At 56.0% G+C, this 18,657-nt stretch overlaps 1 protein-coding gene across 1 annotated transcript; it reads left to right on the forward strand.

The window, feature by feature from the left end:
* The first annotated feature begins 1,412 nt into the window (after positions 1 to 1,412).
* Positions 1,413 to 15,865, forward strand: ELAVL3 (ELAV like RNA binding protein 3). Its single transcript, XM_021705297.1, has 7 exons — positions 1,413 to 1,505; positions 8,363 to 8,582; positions 8,910 to 9,013; positions 12,311 to 12,464; positions 12,609 to 12,834; positions 14,002 to 14,040; positions 15,457 to 15,865. The coding sequence occupies exons 1-7, from the start codon at positions 1,497 to 1,499 to the stop codon at positions 15,806 to 15,808; spliced, it is 1,104 nt and encodes a 367-aa protein (XP_021560972.1). The 5' UTR covers positions 1,413 to 1,496; the 3' UTR covers positions 15,809 to 15,865.
* The last annotated feature ends 2,792 nt before the right edge of the window (positions 15,866 to 18,657 follow it).

Genomic DNA, 18,657 nt, shown 5'->3' on the forward strand with positions numbered 1-18,657 from the left:
CTAAAAGGGCGTACAGGGACGAGGATACGGTGGAGGCTGCGACTCCCGGACGAAGGGCCCGGTGCTACCCAGCCTGCAGCGCCCTCGGCCAGACCGTCGGGCCGCTGTCTGTGGTGCTGAAGTCTCAGTCGAAAGCGACCCTGTCCTAGTGAGAACATTTCCTCCCGCCTGATAGCGGTCCCGACGTAAACGTGCCCTTGAGCTCGCGCACCAAAGGAGGCTGCACCAACCGCTATTGCCTAAGAGAGAAGCCAGATTCCCCCTAGCTGAGAAGAAGCGTGACTCCACAGGCAGGCCAATCCCGAGCCTGGAAAGCCAGGACATTTATACAACAGATCCACCCACCCAAAATTTATGGCGTCTGAGAAGGCCCGGTGGTTTCCCGGAACAGCAGGGCGCCAGTGGGTTTGGCCTGGAATTCTAAGCCCCAAACTTCTTCACCCCCCGCCTTGGATAAGTGCTGAGTGCGCTTGCACTGTGGGGTGCCAGTCCCCACCTTTCTAACGAACCTTTTGAACCTAGCCCACTCAAAAGCCGCAGGGTCCCAGTTCCTTCTGCAGGCAGACGAGAGGCCCTGCCACCCCCACCTTTCTCCATTGGTCTTGGGAGGCTACACCTGCTGCCCCCAAATCTGGGGACCTGGGTCTCTGCTTATAGAAATCTTGGTTCCTCGTCCCTTTCCAGTTTTCGTGGTGGACAACAACTCCGGAAGTTCGTCCAATCGGGCCACCGGTATCTCCTCGCTCTCTTCGCTCTAAGAGCTCAGGGTGTTGGACCCAGGAGGGGAGCCGTCCCTGTCTTTCCGGCAGAAAGCCCGCCCAAGAAGGGGCGGCAATGCAGGAAGCAGGGTCCACGGGGGCAAGGGGGCCCGAATCTGGCAACCCGAGCCCCCAGGGCGTGCTTTCTGGGGGTGCGGAGTCCCAGCCAGCGCGTGCTCGCTTCCACCTGCCGCGCCGTCGGGCGCCGGGAGGAGGCGGGGCTCAGCTGCCGCAGCCAATAAGCGACGCCGGCTCTGGCAGCTGCTCCTATAAAGGGCTGGGGGCGGCGGCGTCGCGGCCCAGAGCGCGGAGCGCGCAGCGCGGGCTGGAGGGTGGGAGGGAGGGCGGGCGAGGGGAGAGGACTGAGCATCCAGGACCGGACAAGCCCGGCCGAGGGGCGGCCGCGAAAGGCAGAGCGCCGCGATCTCTGTCAGGAAGCTCAACCTCCCCGGGCCCCGCGGGGCCGCGCAGGGGGCGTTCTCAATCCCGCGCCCGCTCCCTCTTTCCATCCCCTGCCGCCCGCAGGCCACCCCGGGGCCCGGCTATCCGCGCGCGCGTCCTCGGGCTCGGGCCCGTCCCCGGCCCTCGAGGGAGCCGCCGCCTTCATCTACACCTCTGCAGCGGCCGCGTCAGAGGCCGCCCGGGCAGGACCCCGGCGTGAGCATCGAGCGCCCCCCAAGGAGTGCACGACCCCCGGAGCCGCCCTCAACACGGACCGCGCCCGCCGGGCACACAAGAATGGTCACTGTAGGTATTCCCTTGTCGCTGAGATGGAAACTGGTTGGGGAGCGGTTAGGCACAGGTTCCGCGGAGATGGCGGGGTGGGGGGTGGGGGGGTAGGACCAGGCCTAGCTAGGCCCCGGTGGGGGGGTAGGACCGAGCCTCGGGGCCTGAGAGTGGGTTGGGCCGCACCCAGAGTGCTGGGGGCGCATAGAGTCTGGCCTGAGAGGCCTTAGGGAGCCGAACTCTGGTTCGGGGAGGCGTCCTATGGCGCCCTGGGGGCGGGATAGCCCCCCTCCAGCAGGCCTGATGGGGGAGGGGCCGCAGCAGCGGAGGATGCCTTCTCCATCCAGGCCCGGACCCCGCAGGCCGCCCAGGCAAACGCAGGGCCCCAATCACTGGTGCTGGGCCAGGACAAGGCGGCAAGCCGTCCCCGAGAACCCCGGGAAATCGGGTGGCGTCGGATCCGCTCCCCGGGCCCTGACCGCGCCCGGGGAGCCGGGCGTCTCGTCCTCGAGCCCGTCGACCTTGCGGCAAGCGGGGAGGGGAGAGGAGGGGGCGCGCCCGGAGGCCCCGCGGGCCCGCCGCCGCTGCTGCCGCGTCCCTTTGTTTCTCGGAGCTTCTTAGCGGGCCGTAGCCTCGCGCGGGCGCCTCAGGCTTCGGGGAGGGGGAGGGGAGAGGAGGGCCCGCGGGGTGGGGGTGCTTCCTGACTCCTGGGCCCCCGCCCCACGGGGGATGGGGTAAGGAGCTCAGGGATGTCTCCTAGGCCAGGTCCAGGCGCCCCACCCCGCCAAGGCTCTGGGCCTCGGGGTGACCTTGAGAGCGCCCGCCCGCCCGCGCCGCTCGCCCCACTCCCGGTGCTTTCAGCAACCACTGAGCTGGTCAGCTCCCGAGCCCGCGGCCACGCCCGGCCACGCCCTGTATAACCACGCCCCTGCCCCGCCCATCTGGACCCCGCCCCCTGGGGCCCCCAGGGCCCGGCCTCGCCCGAGCCCTCGGATTTCCACTCGGCAACCCGGGCGTATCCCGGGGGCGGGGCTGGCCAGTCCTAGCCCCACCCCGGCTCCACCCCCGCCCCCGCCGCGCGACTCCGTTCCCCGCGTCGCCGCGCGTCCTTTGTCTGGTCCCAGCGCCCAGGCCTCCTTCTTCTGTACTTACTGTCTTTCCGGTCTGTGTCTGTGTGTGTGTGTGTGTGTGTCTGTGCACTGTGTCTCTTTCTGGGCCTCTTCTTGGAGTGGTGTCTCTCTTGGAGTCGTGGCGAGCACAGTGGGTGGAGGGATGCTCAGCACTCCCTCCCTGCGTGGGACCCTGGGACCCGCCCACCTGGCTCGGAGAAAGGAGGCCAGAGAGGCCATGCTTCCCTGCTGTGTGACCTTAGGCAGGCTCCCTCCCCTCTCTGGGCCTCAGGCTGCTAACCCAGGGGCAGGAACGTGAGTGCAGCCTCCTGACGACCCTCAGAACCCCCACAGCAGTCCAGCATCCATTCCTCTGATCTTTTCCTTCATTTGAAAGAGGGAAACTGATGCACAAAGGGGCGAGGGTGTGGTCAGAGGTCACACAAGGGCCTTGAAGCCCTGGAAGGCCTGGTTACTCCCCTGGAGGGCACTCAGGCAGAAGTCCACCATGGGGACAGGCTGGGAGGAAGTGAGGGGATAAATTGAGACTGTGAGGGCCCTACATGGAGGGAGCAGGGCCCAGAAGGGGGAGGCCTAGTTAGCACCACGTGGTAGCCTAGCCTTACCACGCATAGCCACTCAATGCCCTATTGTGGCCAGTATCCAGGCATCTATCACTGTGACTGGGGCCAAAGGGGTCAGTCACAGGAGGGTCTACAGAGCAAGTGACCTCTGGTGTGTTCCCTGCAAAATCCATATGTCATGTATGTGCAATGGTGCAAAAGAGTTGAAGAAAGAATGGCAGAGAGAAGGAGGGGGAGACAGATGGGTTCAGAGGGGAGAGAAGGACAGAGAAGCAGGGAAAAGAGGAAGAGAGAAATAGAAAGAGAGATCCAGAGGAAGAACTGGAGAGACTGGGAGGGAAGGTTCCATTGCTCCCAGTTGGTCTCTGCCTTCCCGTCTTGGGTCTACCCTCCTCCCCTCTGACTTCACCCCTCCACTCCTGACCTGGGACAGCCCTCCAAGGTCCCTGTGATCCGTGAGTCATCCCAGGCCACGCATTTGCTGTGGGCTGGGGCCGGGCGGGTGTGGTCTCCACCAATCCGATCCCTATTAGCGGCTCAGCCGGCTGAGCTGCAGAGGAAACGCGACACTGATCCTGCTAAGCTCTGGCACAGATGGGAGGGAGATGGGGTGCTGGGGAGATTAGTAGGCTGGGTCTCAAGATCCCAATTACCTTTTAACCCCATCCAAGTTGAGGACATTTGGGGTGGCTCTGTAGTCTCTGGGATAATCAGATCAGTAGTCAGACTTCATCACTACCTCTGCCGCTGGTCACTCCCAGGCAAATCACAGGTCCCTCTGACCCTCGGTTTCTTTACCTGAGAAATGGAGAAGATGATCTCCAGCTTCCAGTGTAGTTGTGGGAAGTCAGTGAAACCTTTGCACCTGCACAGTGCCTGGCACATAGTAGGGGTTCCAAAGCTGAAACCTGCTGTGTCCTGAAACAATGTTTTGTGTACTGCTAATTATTTGGGGGGGGCTTTCCTGTAGCAGATATCACCAACCAGTCACAGAACTCTAGTGTTCCGAGCCCAGAAGGGAATTCAGAATCCATCTTTGTATGTGGGGAGCCTCGGTGCCATATCTTTAGTGGAGGGACCGAGGCCCAGAGAGGCAGTGTGAGTGTTAGAGGATACACAGTGAGGAGGTTGGAGCCAGAAGCCAGCACATGGTGGCACCCAGTAAATGTTTGTTGAATTGAATGGGTAGACTCAGCCAACAGAGTAGGCTTAAATGTAGTGATGCCTGGGCTAGGTGTAGAGTAGGAGCTCAGTTCCACTTTGCTGTTATTTTTTACTATTATTGGCTTTTTTTCTTAGTAAAGTGGGCTCTGACGTCCAAGCTCCGGATTTGAATTCTTGATCCACCATTTGCATGCTATCCAGCCTTGTGTAAATCCCTACCCCTTCATTGAGGTTCAGTTTCCTCTTCTGGCAAATGAAGAAAAGAGTCCCATAATGTTCAGTGTTGGAAGAATTGCCCGGAAATTTTCACGTAAAGGATTTTGTCTGGCACACAGCAGGGCCTTGATACATGGCCATCGGTAAAGTATTAACCTTATGAAACTGGATACAGATCTGTAGCGAGCATTCTCGCTTTATGGCAGGTGCCTGAGGCAGACATTGTTAATCAACCCAGTGTTCCTGCTCAGTCTGGATGAGGTTTCAGAATAACTCTCCCAGAAGCCCCTGGACATCCACTCTCAGCCAACTGGAAATGCAGGGGAGTTGACCCGCCTCCGTGCCATCCCTATAATAAGAATACATGGAAAGGAAACAGAGGCTCAAAGAAGAGCTAAGATCATCCCTGAGGACACATACCTATAAGGTGGCAGAGCTCCCCCATGCATTGGTCACTGTCATTAAAAACAGCTCTGAAGTCCAACATAGCCAGGTTTGAAATCGAATTCCCCATTGATATCGCTCAACATCTCTGAGCTCGGTTGCCTCCCTTATAAAATGGAGAATGTGTTGCTGTCTCTAAAGATGATTGTGAGAAATAAGTGAAATGATGCCTGGAAGCACACAGAAGATGTCGATGGGGCAGGACCAGCATTAATAGGAGGTATTACGAGCCTTGGCAGACATGACAAGCTGCTTCCTGTGATCGTGCCCATGGCAGACCTGATCCCAGAATGCATTCCAGCTGCACCCATGTGTGGCTTTAGATCCTTCCCTGGGGTCACTGTGCCAATAACTCGGAGTTTGCAGCAAAGCGGAGCAGAGGCCCAGAAGCATTATGGAGCCTACCCGAGGACACACAGCTGAGAAATGTTAGAGCTAGCACTATTCTTCCGTTGGCAGTGGAAGTTGAAAATACAGACTCTGGATCAGAAGAGCTCCTGTGCAAATCCGTTTCGCCGTTTATAAGCTGCATGAGCTTTAGTAATTTTTAAAACATTGCTGAACTTCACTTTCCTCATCTGTCTTAGTCAGCTCGGGCTGCTCTAACAAAATACCATAAACTGGGGGGCTTAAACAACAGTTATTTCTCATAAATCTTCTGGAGGCTGGGAAGTCCAAGATCAAGGTGCCAGCTGAGTTGGTTCCTAGTAAGGACTTGCTCCCTGCTTTGCAGATGGACATCTTCTTACTGTGTCCTCACATGGTGGAAAGAGAGATCATCTCTCTCCTGTCCCTTTTTCTTTTTTTAAGATTTTATTTTATTTATTTGAGAGAGAGAGAGAAAATGAGCTGGGGGGAGGGGCAGAGGAAGAAAGAGAAGCAAGGAGCCCGATGTGGGGCTCCATCCCAGGACCCTGGAATCATGACCTGAGCCTAAGGCAGACGCGTAACTGACTGAGCCCCTCAGGCGCCCCTCTCTTGTCCCTTTTTGTAAGGACATGAATCCCATTCATGAGGGCTCCATCCTCATGACCTAATTACCTCCCAAAGGCTCCACATCCAAATACCATCACACTGGGGATTAAGTTTTCAACATATGAATTTGAGGGGACACAGGCATCCAGTTCATAGCATCTGTTAAGCAGGGGAAATTAAGCTCTCTTTTCAGGGTGGTTGTGAATAAGAAAAAACAAAACAAAACAAAACAAAACATTGCGTGTAGTGGGTTTTGCACTGTGCCTGGCACACAATAGGCCCAATATTTGGGAACAAGTATGGTATCGTATTTTGGGTCAGGGATGGCTGAGATGAAGTGTACTGCTGACTCTTTCTAATTCTGTAGCCTCAAAGACATTGCTAATCAATCACAGTGATCTCTCCTGCTGAAACTGAATATGGCTTCTAATCCTTCCTAATTCATCCCTTTTGGAAAACCCTACCAATCGATTTGATTTTTCAAGTGAGGGCAACCCATCTGCCAACCATGCCATTGAAGAATACCTAATTGAAATGCTGGCTACTTTACCTAATGAAATACCTAAGGAAATGCTGGCTACTTTACCTTCCCAGGCCCATGACAGATAATCCCAGCACTGTTTCCTGCTGAGCCCATATGTGGCTTTAAAATTCTTCTCTGTGTGGTCCTTATACATAAAATAGATGTAGAATATATTTGAAAATTGCTAAGGAAGTAGATCTTAGAATTTCTCATCACAGGAAAAAAAATTATAAGTATATTTGATGATGGTTGTTAACTAGACTTATTGTGCAGATAATTTTGCAATATATACAAATATTGAGTCATTATGTTATACACCTGAAGCTAATGTAATATTATATGTCAAGTATTAAAAAAATGGATGTAGGAAGAAAACGTTAAATAAAACTCAACATCCATTCTTTAAAAAAAAATCTTGTTAGGATACTAAGAATAAAATTAAACATTCATAAGTGAAAACCGACAGCAAGAATCAAATTTAGCTGTGAAATATTTTAAAACATTTCCTTTAACATCATGAATAAAAAAGCCACTATCACACTGTATCCCCTGCAATAAGACAAGAAAAATAAATAACAGGTATAGATTGGAGATAAATAAAACTGTCATTATTTGCTGGTGTTATTATGTTATACATTTAAATAGCTCAGGGACACCTAGCTGGCTCCATCAGTAGAGCATGCACCTCTTGATCTCAGGATTATGAGTTGAGCCCCACATTTGGTGTAGAGATAACTTAAACATAAAATATATTTTTTAAAGATTTTATTTATTTTTATTGTTATTGTTATTTTTTAAAGATTCTATTCATTTATTGGAGAGAGAGAGAGAGTACAAGCAGGGGGAAGGACAGAGGGAGAGGGAGAAGCAGAAGCAGACTCCCCGCCGAGCAGGGAGCCCCAACGTGGGGCTCCATCCCAGGACCCTGGGACCACGACCCAAGCCGAAGGCAGACGCTTAACCAACTGAACCACCCAGGCGCCCTTATTTTTTATTCGAGAGAGAGAGAGCACAAGCTGGGGGAGAGGCAGAGGGAGAAGCATACTCCCCGCTGAGCAGGGTGTCGGATGCGGGGCTCAATCCCAGGACCCCAGGATCATGACCTGAGCCGAAGGAATATGCTTAACCAACTGAGCCACCCAGTTGCCCCTTAAAAATAAAACCTTTAAAAAAAAAATAATAGGGGCTCCTGGGTGGCTCAGTGGGTTGGGCATCTGACTCCTGATTTCAGCTCAGATTGTGATCTCAGGGTCATGGGATTGAGCCCCACATCAGGCTCAGTGCTGGGTGGGGGGGAGTCTGCTTGAGATTCTCTCTCTTCCTCTTCCTCTGCCCCTCTTCTCTCTCTCTCAAATAAATACATTTTTGAAAAATAATAAAAAATAGCTCAGTGGAAAAACTGAGGGGGGTGTAAATGCCTAGTGGGAAAATTATGCACAAAGCAAAAGAAATATTAACACATTTGGGATAGGAATTCCCTTTGGTGGGAGAAGGGCAGTACATGGTCAGGGAGGAGCTTATGAGGACTTCAAAGCTAATAAAAATATTACATTTCTTATTCTGAAGACAAAAGTGTTCATCTTATTACTCTACAAATGCACAGACTGATTTTAGACAAACAGGCAAACATAGCAAACAGACATATATGGCATCTGTATATGGAATTTTTCACAGTAAAATCACACATAAGGTGCTTGCTTGATGCTGAAGGAGTGGAAGGGATTATTAGAATAATACTTGTCCTCTCTCCATGTTTAAGCCCATGTCAGACGTGGCTAATCCATCACCACTGAGCGCCCCCTCACTCCCACTGATGCCTGTGTAGGGACTGGGCCGTGAGCAGGTGTGGCCTGTTGTCTCCAGCAGATACTCGGGGCCATGGAGTCTCAGGTGGCGGGGGGCCCGGCCGGCCCGGCCCTGCCCAACGGGCCACTCCTTGGTACAAACGGAGCCACTGATGACAGCAAGACCAACCTCATCGTCAACTACCTGCCCCAGAACATGACCCAGGACGAGTTCAAGAGTCTCTTCGGCAGCATTGGTGACATCGAATCCTGCAAGTTGGTTCGGGATAAGATCACAGGTGTGGCTGTTGGCAGGTGGGGAGGGAGGGGACAGAGGTGGTAGTCCCAGGAGTACCGGTGTGACGGGGGCAGGTAGCACCCTGGGGGATCTGAGGTGTGATGGGGAGACAGGTGTGACCCCTGGTAGGGTATCTCAGGGGTGATGGGGGGTAGGCAGGACTCTGGGGGATCTGAGGTGTCCTGGGGACAAGGTAGTACTCTCGGGGAACAGTAAGGTGAGGCTCTTGATTCTCATAACCTTGAGTGATGGCAATCAGCCTCTCAGGACTGGGTCTGGGAGGACACTGGTAGGTCTGGGGAGGTCATCATCCTGGTCCTGCCCACAGGGCAGAGCCTCGGTTATGGGTTTGTGAACTACTCTGATCCCAACGATGCAGACAAAGCCATCAACACCCTCAACGGCCTCAAACTCCAGACGAAGACCATCAAGGTTAGTGCCTTCATTTCCCTCTGCTGCCCGTCCCCCATGGCTGCCCATCTGCAACTGTCCCCTATCCCCTTTATTACCGCCCTCTTGGACTGCCCCCTTCATGGCCACTCAAACCCTACAGCCACCCACCCTTCCCACACACCCTTTTCCCCACTGCCACCCATCCTTCTCCATGGCTCATCCCCTGAGTGCTTCAAACTCTCCCCCAAGAGTTCCTAGCTGGGCACGCGGGGCCCAGTGGCTCTGCCTCTCTGAAACTCAGTTTCCTTATTTGTCAGTGAGACTATCAGCTCCGCATTCTCTGGTGGCTCAGGGAGGTAGCCATGCCTTTGGCAGTAGAAGAGTGACCAGGGTCTGGTGGGCAGCCCCCCTTGCCTTTGTCATGGAAATGGGGGAGGGGTGGGGGCCCATCTGCCATCTGGAGCCTAATTAGGGTCTGGGAGGGCGGGATTAGGGGCGAGCCCTCCCCCACCTTTGTGCAACGCCCCTCCCCCCATGACCTCCCCTCTAAGCAGCTGCAGCTGGGACTCTGCTAGCCCGGATTCCCTGGGGGGGATCGCCATGGAAACCCCCCCTCTAGGTTCGCCTGGGGGTGTCTGGACTCCGCCCCACAAATCTGCTCTGGAACCTTGGGGGAGGCTGAGCTAGGGGTGCCCATCTGGCCCCCGTTCTCTCTGGGAACAGAGGTGCAGGAATCTCTTCCTCTTCCCATTGTGCGTTGTTGGGGAGGATGAGGTCATGACCTAATGGGTCCCTCCGTGGCCAACTAGACTCAGAAGCCCTGGGGCATGAGAGTGACAAATCCAGAAGGCCACTGTGTGCATGCCATGCAGTGTGTGTGTGTGTGTGTGTGTGTGTGTGTGTGTGTGTGATACCCTGGGCTGTGAGCCATTGTGTTTGTGGGACGCTGTTTTTATTGCACTGGTGCTTTGTGACAACTGTGACCTGGTGGGGCCGTGTGGGTGGGTCTACCTGCGCCCAATTCAGGATGGGGGCTTGTGCGGTGGTGACAGGTGTGTGGCCCTGCGACTCTTACTGTAATTATCCGAGACCCCCAGAGCCTCTAGGAATGTCTTCGCAGCCTTGAGTCACCCTTTGGCTGGTGTAGGCACCCGGGCTGTGCAGTCGGTGGCACGGGCGGCCTCGTGGCTGTGTTTGTGTGTCCGCCTGGGCGGCTCCGTTGTATGGTTGGTCCCGACCGGGTGCTCTGGCAGACCTTGCCCACGTCGTGTCCCGGTGAGGGGGTGTGGCCGAGCCCACAGCCAGCTGAGGGACCTGGGTCAGCCCCCATCCGGGGGGGGATGGGAAAGACCCCCAAAGACCTACTCAGTGCCTCAAATGACCCCCGATTACCCCAAACGCCCACCCAGGAGCTGAGGCTTGTTTTTCCCTCACCCCTAACTCTGATTCATCAGCAAGCCCTCACGCCTCAAAACTCACAGCCCCGTGGGAGAGTGGAAACCATGGAGTATGTGGCCATGATTTTGAATTAATATTACCCGGGAAGAAGAGCAGCTGCTGTGTTTGTGTTTGTTTCCTTGGAGGACCCCAGGTGCGCACAATTGCATGAATTAGGACCCCTCTACCTCCGGCCCAGGAGTGCCCTCACCATGAGCCACCCCTGGCCCCGTGTACTCCTTTTGTTAGTTTTTTAATTAGTGTTTCTAATGAAGTGCTCTGCCCCCACAACTCACCACACCAAACAAAAGGCAGACCTTTGACAATGACCCTTATCTACCCAGAGGTTAATTTAGAAGGATACTAAAAATAGACAGTAGCAGAAATGAGTGGGAAGAGAAGCTCGTGCCCCCCGGTACCTCCACCAGCTATAGGTCAACCTGTTAGCATCTGGGGGCGGCCCCTCCAGACTGTGTTTCCAGGACACGGATAAGCACACAATGAGATGGGGTCACACAACCGGGTGCTCTGTAAATGGACTTTTCTTTCCCCCAGTTTACAATACTCACCACTGTTTCTGGGAAATAAATATACACGTCCACCATTTTTTAAACAGCTGCAGAGAGTTTCATTGTTGGGCTGGACCGTAATTAATGACACAAATCCAATGATCGTACTAAAACGTGTCTAATTCACCACTGAGAGAAGTGCTTGGAGAGAGTTGAGGGTCGGGGGTGGGTAGGGGCGGAGGACCAAATTCAGATGGAAGAGGACAGGGAGGACATTTCAGTTGCGACTGGAAGAAGAAAGGAGAGGAAGGGTGTTCCAGGCTGAGGGGAACAGCCAGAGCAAAGGTCCTGAGGCTGGGGTGTGCGTGGTGTGTCTGGGGAACACGGAGGAGACTGGTGTGGCTGAAACAGAGCAGTTCTGGGCAGAGAGGAGGGTGAGGGGGTGGGGTGATGGGCAGGTTGTGCAGGGCCTTGTGGGCTGTGAGAAGGACTTTTACTCTGGGGAAGGTGAGAGCCACAGAAGGTTCTGAGCAGAGGAAAGATGTGCCCTGACTCAGTTGCTCACAGGCGCCCTCTGGCAGCCATGGAGGAAAGAGCCTGGGGAGGTTAGGGTGGGAGTGGGGTAGAGGCTGTTGTACTGGTCTGGGTGAGCAAGGGTGGGAGGTGGGCCAGGATGCAGCAGTGGAAGTGGGGGAAAGTGTGTGGATTCCGGGTAATGAGGAAGGATCCATGGTGGATTAGATGTGGGTGTGAAAGATGGGCATTGGGGACAACGGAGGCTGGGGACCTGAGCACCCAGGAGGACGAAGCTACTGTTACTGAACTGGAGCAAGCTGGGGGACAGTTGGGAGCTGGATGCAGCTTCACTGTGATCCCCTGTGAGACCTCGGGGGGCGACCAGAGGCAGGTTTCGCACAGGTATGCACCTTGGGTTCAGGCCCACACTGGGGACAGACATTTGGGAGTCATCAGCATCGAGCTGGCGGCTAAAGACCTGAGTGACCCTGAGGGCCCCAATGTGGTCAGAAAGAGAAGGGCCAGAGTCCCGAGCTCACTTTCCAAAGGAGAGGGAAATGTCCTGTTGACGGAATGTATGGTGTGAGAGCAGGAGCTAGGGACTCAAGGTCCTCAAGGTGACATCTGCCCCCCGGGGCCCAGCGACAGGTTTCCCTCCCCCCTTTATGTAGGCCGGGCCACATTATCGGCGACAGCTGTGTCCCCTCCCTCAAACCCTGGCCGGCGCCACCCACGGAGACTACTTGAGAGAGATTTATTGAGTGAACAGATGAGGCACTTCTGCCGCACGTTGGTGGTCAGGACGTGGCCTCACTCTCCCCATCTGTGAAATGGGTCTTGCCCTCACCTCTGTCCACCTGCCCGTCCCCCCCAGGTGTCCTATGCCCGACCCAGTTCTGCATCCATCCGAGATGCTAACCTGTATGTCAGTGGACTCCCCAAGACCATGAGCCAGAAAGAAATGGAGCAGCTCTTCTCCCAGTATGGCCGCATCATCACTTCTCGCATCCTGGTGGACCAGGTCACAGGTCAGGCCGCCGGGGACGATTAACTTGGCAGGGCACTGGGCAAAGGCATGGAGGTGGGACCAAAATGGAGATGGCGGGGAGAGAAACGGGTAAGGGGGTCACGGGACAGGGCAGGGTCCTCATGACGCCCTCACTCCCTGGCAGGCGTCTCTCGGGGTGTGGGATTCATCCGCTTCGACAAGAGGATTGAGGCCGAGGAGGCCATCAAAGGACTGAACGGGCAGAAGCCGCTGGGCGCGGCAGAGCCCATCACGGTCAAGTTTGCCAATAACCCGAGTCAGAAGACTGGGCAGGCCCTGCTCACTCACCTCTACCAGTCGTCAGCCCGGCGCTACGCAGGCCCCCTGCACCATCAGACGCAGCGCTTCCGGTAAACCCCCTGCCACCCCGCCCCCAGGCACCCTAGACCCCCCCATGCTGGGGGCCCAAGCCTGCAGCCACCCTCCCTGAACCCCATTCCTGCAGGGCAGAAGGACGCTGGGAGGGTGTCCAGATGCTGGGGCCACTGAGGGCAGCAAAGGGGAGATGTGTGGGTCAGTCAGATGCTGAGGCCAAGCCCTTGTACACAGCAGGCACTCAATGTATGCAGGGCACTATGAGGGGCACTATCGGTGTGAAGAGTTTTATTTATTTTTTGTAAAGATCTATCAGAGAGAGAGAGGGTGAGAGTGCAAGCCAGGAGTGGGGAGAGGCGGAGGGAGGAGAAGCAGACTCCCAGCTGAGCAGGGAGCTCAATGGGGGGGGTCGATCCCAGGACCCCGGGATTACGACCTGAACTGAAGGCAGATGCTTAACCGACTGAGCCACGCAGGCACCCTCGGTGTTAAGAATTTTAGAGTCAAAAATCGGGGCGCCTGGGTGGCTCAGTCATTAAGCGTCTGCCTTCAGCTCAGGTCATGATCCCAGGGTCCTGGGATCGAGCCCCGCATCGGGCTCCCTGTTCCGTGGGAAGCCTGCTTCTCCCTCTCCCACTCCCCCTGCTTGTGTTCCCTCTCTCGCTGTGTCTCTGTCAAAAAAATAAATAAAATCTTAAAAAAAAAAAAAAAGAATTTTGAGTCAAAAAACAAAAAAAGCATTTTACAGTCACCTGATTGGGGCCCCCCCTCTCTTGGGGATGGGCCTCCCGTGCTGTGTGCCCCCAAGTATCTATACTCATGAGAATGGAGCTTGTCTTGCCTGTATTTTAGGAACAGGGACCCTGAGGCACTTGCCCAGATGAGACACTGCCCCAAAGAGACTTGAACCTCCCCTTCTGGGGACCTGAGCCCCGCAGGGTGGGGGCAGGCGAGTGGGGCTGGGCGGGACAGGACACGGGTGCAGGCCAGGCAGCGGCAGGGCAGGCGAGAGGCAGTGCCCGAGTGAGCACGGTTCCGTGCCAGGCGGTGTCCAGCCGGGCGGGGAGCAGGCGGGTGGGGGCAGGGCCGGGCTGCTGGCCTGCTGGGTGGGGGCAGGGAGGGCAGTCAGGCTGGGCCCGGCTAGCGTCACAGCCGGGGGTGTGCCCGGAGGCCACGGGTGACCACCCTTTTTGCTTCCACAGGCTGGATAATTTGCTCAACATGGCCTACGGAGTCAAGAGGTAACAGTGCCCCCGCCCCGCTGCCCCCAGCTCCCCACTGTCCCTCCTTGGACTCTTGCCCCAGTGCTCCCCTCCCCCACCTCCCCACTGGGACAGCCAGCTTAGCTGCGTCTGCCCCCCTGTCTGGTGTCTGGGAGTAGCGTGTCCATTAAGAGAGGGGCTATGGAGCCTAGTAAATGCCTAGAAAGAGCTACTACGGAATTTGGGCCTGGGAGGGCCTGTCCGGGGCGCTCTCCAGCCCAGGGAAGGGGTCACAGTCATGGGTCTGGTCATGGCCATGCTCCTGGGTTCCCACGCTAAGTCTGCGTTCCATCTGCCACTGTTGATGGTCTTTGCTGAGGGTCACAGAGTACCCCCTTTTAGCCCCTAGTCTGGGATGGATCTTGAGGCCCGCACAACGTTGTCCACATCCCTGACCCTCGGAGGGCTCCCTGTGTTTACTGCATCGAGAGCTGTTGAGCACACACTGAGTGCCGGGCGCTGCGCTCGGGGCTGGAGACCCAAGGTGGCTCAGCCAGACTTGGTCTCTCATGGAGACGAAATGACATTGAGCACAGTGCTTGGCACGTAGTGAGCGCTCAATAAAAGGTAGCCGCTCTTGTGATTATTGTTACTGTTATTCATTATCTCAGTCTAGTGGGGAAGGAGACAGGAACAGCGAACAGGGCTGTGAAGGGGGAAGGGGTGACGGGGACCCCGGTGAGACCGCTGACATGACCAAGGTGCCAGTGAGCAAGCGTTCCTCCCCACTGAGGCTCCCCCTGAGCGGAACGAGGCCTGGGAAGGTAGGGAGGCAGTGAGGAACGAGGGTGGAGCCAATCCTGTTCATTCACTCCGTCCCTCCGTCAGTCAGTCAACAAACCTTCCGGGTCGCGGTGGCGCTCGGGGGCTGTTCTGGGCTGGGGCACCGCAGGGAGCAAACCTTGCAGGGAAAGGGGAGCGGATCCTAAATACACAATCCGAGCAGGAAAAAGCTGGTAAGGGGCAGAGGAAGGCAGCGGACTGCGTTATCATGGAGGGTGGTGCTTCCCCAACCGCACTCCCCGCCTGGTGGGCCTCTAGCCGAGGAGGAGTGGCAGGGTGGGGGTGGTGAGGGGAAAGTATGCCAAGGGAGGGGTAGTTGGCCAGGAGTGGGGAAGGAGCCAGGCTCCCGTAGGCTCAGAGGTTAGGGGGTCAGGGTGTAGATGGGGGCTCCCAGCAGGCCTTGTGGGGGAGGGCCTGACCTTCAGGGCAGGTCAGAAGTCAGGCCAGGGCTACAGGTGGGGATGGAGATTCAGTTGGGGTCAGAGGCGGAGGTCATGAGGCCATGGCAGGGTCAGGACAACGCAGGGGTCACGGCACGGCCGGCGGCAGGGGTCCCAGGGCCTCAGGGGTGTGCCGGGGGTCAGGGCAGAGCCCGCGTGACCCCCAAAGTAGTCCCCTGTCGCTCATCGCCAGGTTCTCCCCCATCGCCATTGACGGCATGAGCGGCCTGGCGGGCGTGGGCCTGTCGGGGGGTGCGGCGGGCGCCGGCTGGTGTATCTTCGTGTACAACCTGTCGCCGGAGGCGGACGAGAGTGTGCTGTGGCAGCTGTTCGGGCCCTTCGGGGCGGTCACCAACGTCAAGGTCATCCGTGACTTCACCACCAACAAGTGCAAGGGCTTTGGCTTCGTCACGATGACCAACTACGACGAAGCGGCCATGGCCATCGCCAGCCTCAACGGCTACCGCCTGGGCGAGCGTGTGCTGCAGGTGTCCTTCAAGACCAGCAAACAGCACAAGGCCTGAGCCGCCGCCGCCGCCCGCCCTCCCCACCCTCCCCGGGCAGCAGAGAGAGAGAGAAAGAGAGAGAGAGGGGCCCTGAGAGAGACAGCGCAGGCAGACCACCGACGGCACGAGGGCCCCGCATCCCTGCGGAAGCCACAGGGTGAGCACTCGGGGTGGGAGAGTCTGCAGGGAATGGGGGGTGCCTGGGGGTCCCCCACCCCGTCCTCCTGCCCCCACCCCAGGCTGGGCTGTTCACTCTCTCGTCTTGGTTTTGTTCATGGCGATGGTTTTTGTTTCTTTTTTCGGCTAATAAGAAAGCAGAGATGTGCCCCCACCCCACCTTCAACCACCCTCCACGGGATGGCTTTGCGGGGACGCTGGGGGTGCCCTCCCAGACCCCCTTGCCCAGGCCTCCCCAACACCTAGATGAGCCTGAGGGGAGGGGGAACAGGTTTAAAAATCCCCAAAAAAGCGAAACGGAGGAGGGGTGTGGGCATCCCTGGCCCAGAGCCCCTGGATGGAGTGTGAGGAGCAGGGGGAGGGGCTGGAAACAGAAACAAAATGAAAAAAAAAGGGGGGGTGGGAGGGGAAGAAAAACTCTATTTTTGTAAAAAGGGAAAAAAGACCTCGTGGAGAATTTTTACTGGGGATTCTTGAACTTGAAAAAAAAAAACACAAAAAAAGACAAAAAAAAAAAGAAAATATTTTGGCAGGTTATGTTTACCAACTGGGGCAGGGGCAGGGAGCAGGGCTTGGGGGCCGGGGGTCCACGGGGCCACACAGAGAAACACAGCCACGCGAAGACACGCGGGGGCATGTGCGCACCCGCGCGTACACACACACACACACACACACACACACACACAGAGGGACACACAGAAGCACTGACAGACCCAGAGACATGCCCCGGACACCTTCAGGAGCTCGTGGGCCAGACCCAGACATGCAGACACACACGTGGATAATCACAGGAGACCGAAGCAGGGGGGCTAGCAAATGTGGCCACGGGCAAACACCGATGTGGGCAGATGCGGCCGCAGGTGGATGCGGAATGAGAACATTTCCACGTGGACACGTCAGAGCAGAGACAGACATTTGGACACACAAATCTATAGACACCGGTCATGGAGAAGCAGAGAGACAACACCAGGAGACAACGACATGCCCATAGCATCCCTTAGGCCCAGGCGAGAGGTGGTAGCCCAGACCCTGGCCCAGTCCACTTCCTTCAGCTAGGCCGCCCGGGTCTCCTGCGGATGCGTGGCCCCACTCAGCCTGGCCCCAGGTTCTCTGCAGAGCTCTCTCCTGGCTCATCAATGGTTCCTGCCGCCCACGAACACAGGCGTGCACACACAGAGCATCCATGCATCCAAACACACGATACCTCGTCTCACTTTTGGCATCATGGTGGGCTGGAGGCAGCCCCCCCCAACACTTGAGGCCAAAGGACCCCCTGTCCCCGGGGCTGAACCTCCCTGGGCTGAGGCCCTGGCCCAGAGGCTGAGGGGGGAGGCTGGGCCCTGAGCTTTCCCCCCCCCCCAAGGCCTCCCCAGCAGGAGGTACCCCCGGTTCCCCCCCCCCCCCCCCCCCCCCCCCACACCCTGGGGTGGATGAGCCCAGAGGCCCAGCCCCAAATTCCTTCTCCCCCCACTTGTCACCCCTTTTCAGTTTGTTGGGTTTTTCTGTCTTTCCAAACTCCTGAGGGCCGTGGATGTAGCCCCCATCCCGAGCCCCAGCCCCGGCTTCTGTCTGGAAAGTCCAGACGCTCTCCATTCCCCTAGTTTTCATTCTTTGTAAAAAAAAAAAAAAAAAAAAAAAAAAAAAAAAAGAAAAAAAGTAAAAAGAAAAAGAAAGAAAAAATTCCAACAGAAGCCGAAGGCCGGAGCCCCTGGGAGCCCTCACAGCCCCCCACCCCCCGCAGCGGGCCCAGTAGGAACTGAGAATTACAAACCCCGAGTTCAGCTTCAGTCGCCCTTCCTCCGGTGTCCCTGCGTTTGGTGTCCGGCCATGGCCCCATCTGACTGCCCAGCTCTCTCTCCCCCACCCCTCCCGGTGTTTGTTAGTAAACGTCTGTGGAGCTTCTGCTGCAAGGAACAAAAAGAAAAAAAAAAAATCAAAAAAGCGACAAAAAAACACAAACAGAAGAGAAAAAAGCGACAAAAAAAAGGAAGAAAAAAAAACACACAGAAGAGATTTAAAAAAAAAAGGAAAAAAAAAAAGACATAAACTGGCACCAGTTAACTTTCTTGTACTTTTTTGCCGAATTTAGCTTCTTGTAGTTTTAACTTATTGCTATGTTAACTATTTATTCTTGTTGCCCTGTAAGGACATTTGTGTATATTTCTGTTACTTCATCCAGTTTGCAAGTTTAAAGGAACCACGATGTTCTCTTTGTTTCTTTAAGTTTTGCTGAGACGTGGTTATGCCTAATTTATTTATAAAAGGGGAAATGGAATCATTAAAGTAATAATAATTATTAATAACAGTAATGGTAGCCGAGCGGCGCCCGGGGGGCGTGTGCTCTGTGGGGCGGTCCCCGCGGCCAGCGACGTCCGGGGTCTTAATGGGATTCTTTTTGCTCGTCTTGAGAATTTTTTCAGTCCTATTTAGCTGGTGAAAAACCCTAGCTTGTTCTTGATACACGAACCTATTTATTCTTGTGGTTTTTAAGTCCTTCCCAACCTCCCAGCTCCCCTCCAGCAGGGCAGGCAACCCCCAGTGGGTCCACCCCTCTCCCTCTGCTGTGTCTTGGGGCTCTCTCCCCTCCGCCCTCCGAGCGCAGGGACACGTGGGCACACGTGGGCAGCGTGCAGGAGGCGTCTGTGAGCAATAAGGGCTGGGTTTGTCCCCTACCCTGGGGCAGCCGGGCT

Source organism: Neomonachus schauinslandi, chromosome 1, assembly GCF_002201575.2.
Source record: "Neomonachus schauinslandi chromosome 1, ASM220157v2, whole genome shotgun sequence".
Lineage (NCBI taxonomy): Eukaryota > Metazoa > Chordata > Mammalia > Carnivora > Phocidae > Neomonachus > Neomonachus schauinslandi.

Coding starts and splice junctions, on each gene's coding strand:
- ELAVL3 (XM_021705297.1), top strand. Junction 9,014..12,310: donor TCCAGACGAAGACCATCAAG/GTTAGTGCCTTC, acceptor CGTCCCCCCCAG/GTGTCCTATGCCCGACCCAG. Junction 14,041..15,456: donor ATGGCCTACGGAGTCAAGAG/GTAACAGTGCCC, acceptor CCCCCAAAGTAG/TCCCCTGTCGCTCATCGCCA.